Source organism: Myotis brandtii, unplaced genomic scaffold (assembly GCF_000412655.1).
Source record: "Myotis brandtii unplaced genomic scaffold, ASM41265v1 scaffold520, whole genome shotgun sequence".
NCBI lineage: Eukaryota > Metazoa > Chordata > Mammalia > Chiroptera > Vespertilionidae > Myotis > Myotis brandtii.
Genome location: NW_005369827.1, coordinates 2,601,421 through 2,602,419, shown reverse-complemented (window position 1 = coordinate 2,602,419; position 999 = coordinate 2,601,421). Strand labels below are relative to the sequence as shown.

The following is a 999-nucleotide window of genomic DNA, read 5'->3' as shown; positions in this document are numbered from 1 at the left end:
CCTGGACAAGGCTGGGCTCCCGGGCCCGGCCCCATCACCTCCATCCCGGATTCACTCGGGGGGCCCTTCGCCAGCGTCCTATCTTCGCTCCAAAGACCCAACGGTGCCAAAGCCGCCTTAGTGAAGAGCAGTATGTTCTGATCTGGGACGTGGCGGCGGGCGAGCCGGGGCCGGGCGGGCGAGTGGGCGAGCGGGTAGGCCCAAGGCTATTGTCGTCGCTGCCGCCCTGGCTTTTTCATGGAAAGCCTAAAGTAATCGCGATAAGAATAAAGAGAAAACGGCGTCGCCCCCATTGCAACCCCACTCTTACCCCAATCCTGAACCCCCAGCAAAACAAAACAAAGCAAAACACTTCCTGGCTTCGCACCTGCCCCAGGGCCGCGCAGACGGGCCAGGGCTCCGCCTGTGCACCGGGAGGTGGGAGCGGTGCGGCCTGGACTCGGGGGCACTCTCAGGGGGCTGTGTCTGCGTGTCATGTGTGTCTGTCTCTGGGAATGTGTATCTGTGGCCCGAGCAGGTGACAGAAAGAGATGGATGGGGGCATAACCAACTCAGTGACTTGCTTAGAAAAAGAGAAAAATACACAAAACAAAAAAACCCCAAATTAAAAAAAAATTAGGAAGGCAGCAATCGTTTTTAAAAAAAAGATTTTAAAATCTAAGGGTAACAAGTAAAGGGGGAGAGAGGGAGGCTGCAGCAAGCACTGTCTGGCGGCTCTGTTTTGTGAACCCTAAACGGGGTCCCTCCTGACGGCACAGACTCCCTTGGGCTCCTCCTTAGGGGGGACGAGGGAGCCTTCCAGTCCCGCTTCCCCTCCTGTCCTTGGGTTCGGCCGGGCCGCTGAGGCGAAGACTCCTGCAGACTGTCGCCGTGGCCAAGGGGACGTCCTCGCGCCCGCCTGCCTGTCCACCTGGCCGAACACCATCCCGCCATCAGCGCTTCCGAGCCCCACGCAGTTGCAACTCCCGAACCCCCGAATCTTTGCAGCCACTCGGCCCC

General features: G+C 59.3%; 1 protein-coding gene across 1 annotated transcript in view; it reads left to right on the top strand.

The window, feature by feature from the left end:
* Positions 1–622, top strand: part of PHOX2B (paired-like homeobox 2b) — a 3,519-nt gene extending 2,897 nt beyond the window's left edge. Inside the window, exon 4 of the mRNA XM_005877486.2 lies at positions 7–622. Within this exon, the coding sequence (XP_005877548.1) occupies positions 7–141 (135 nt within the window). The 3' untranslated portion in view covers positions 142–622. The remainder of the gene's footprint in view (positions 1–6) is intronic.
* The last annotated feature ends 377 nt before the right edge of the window (positions 623–999 follow it).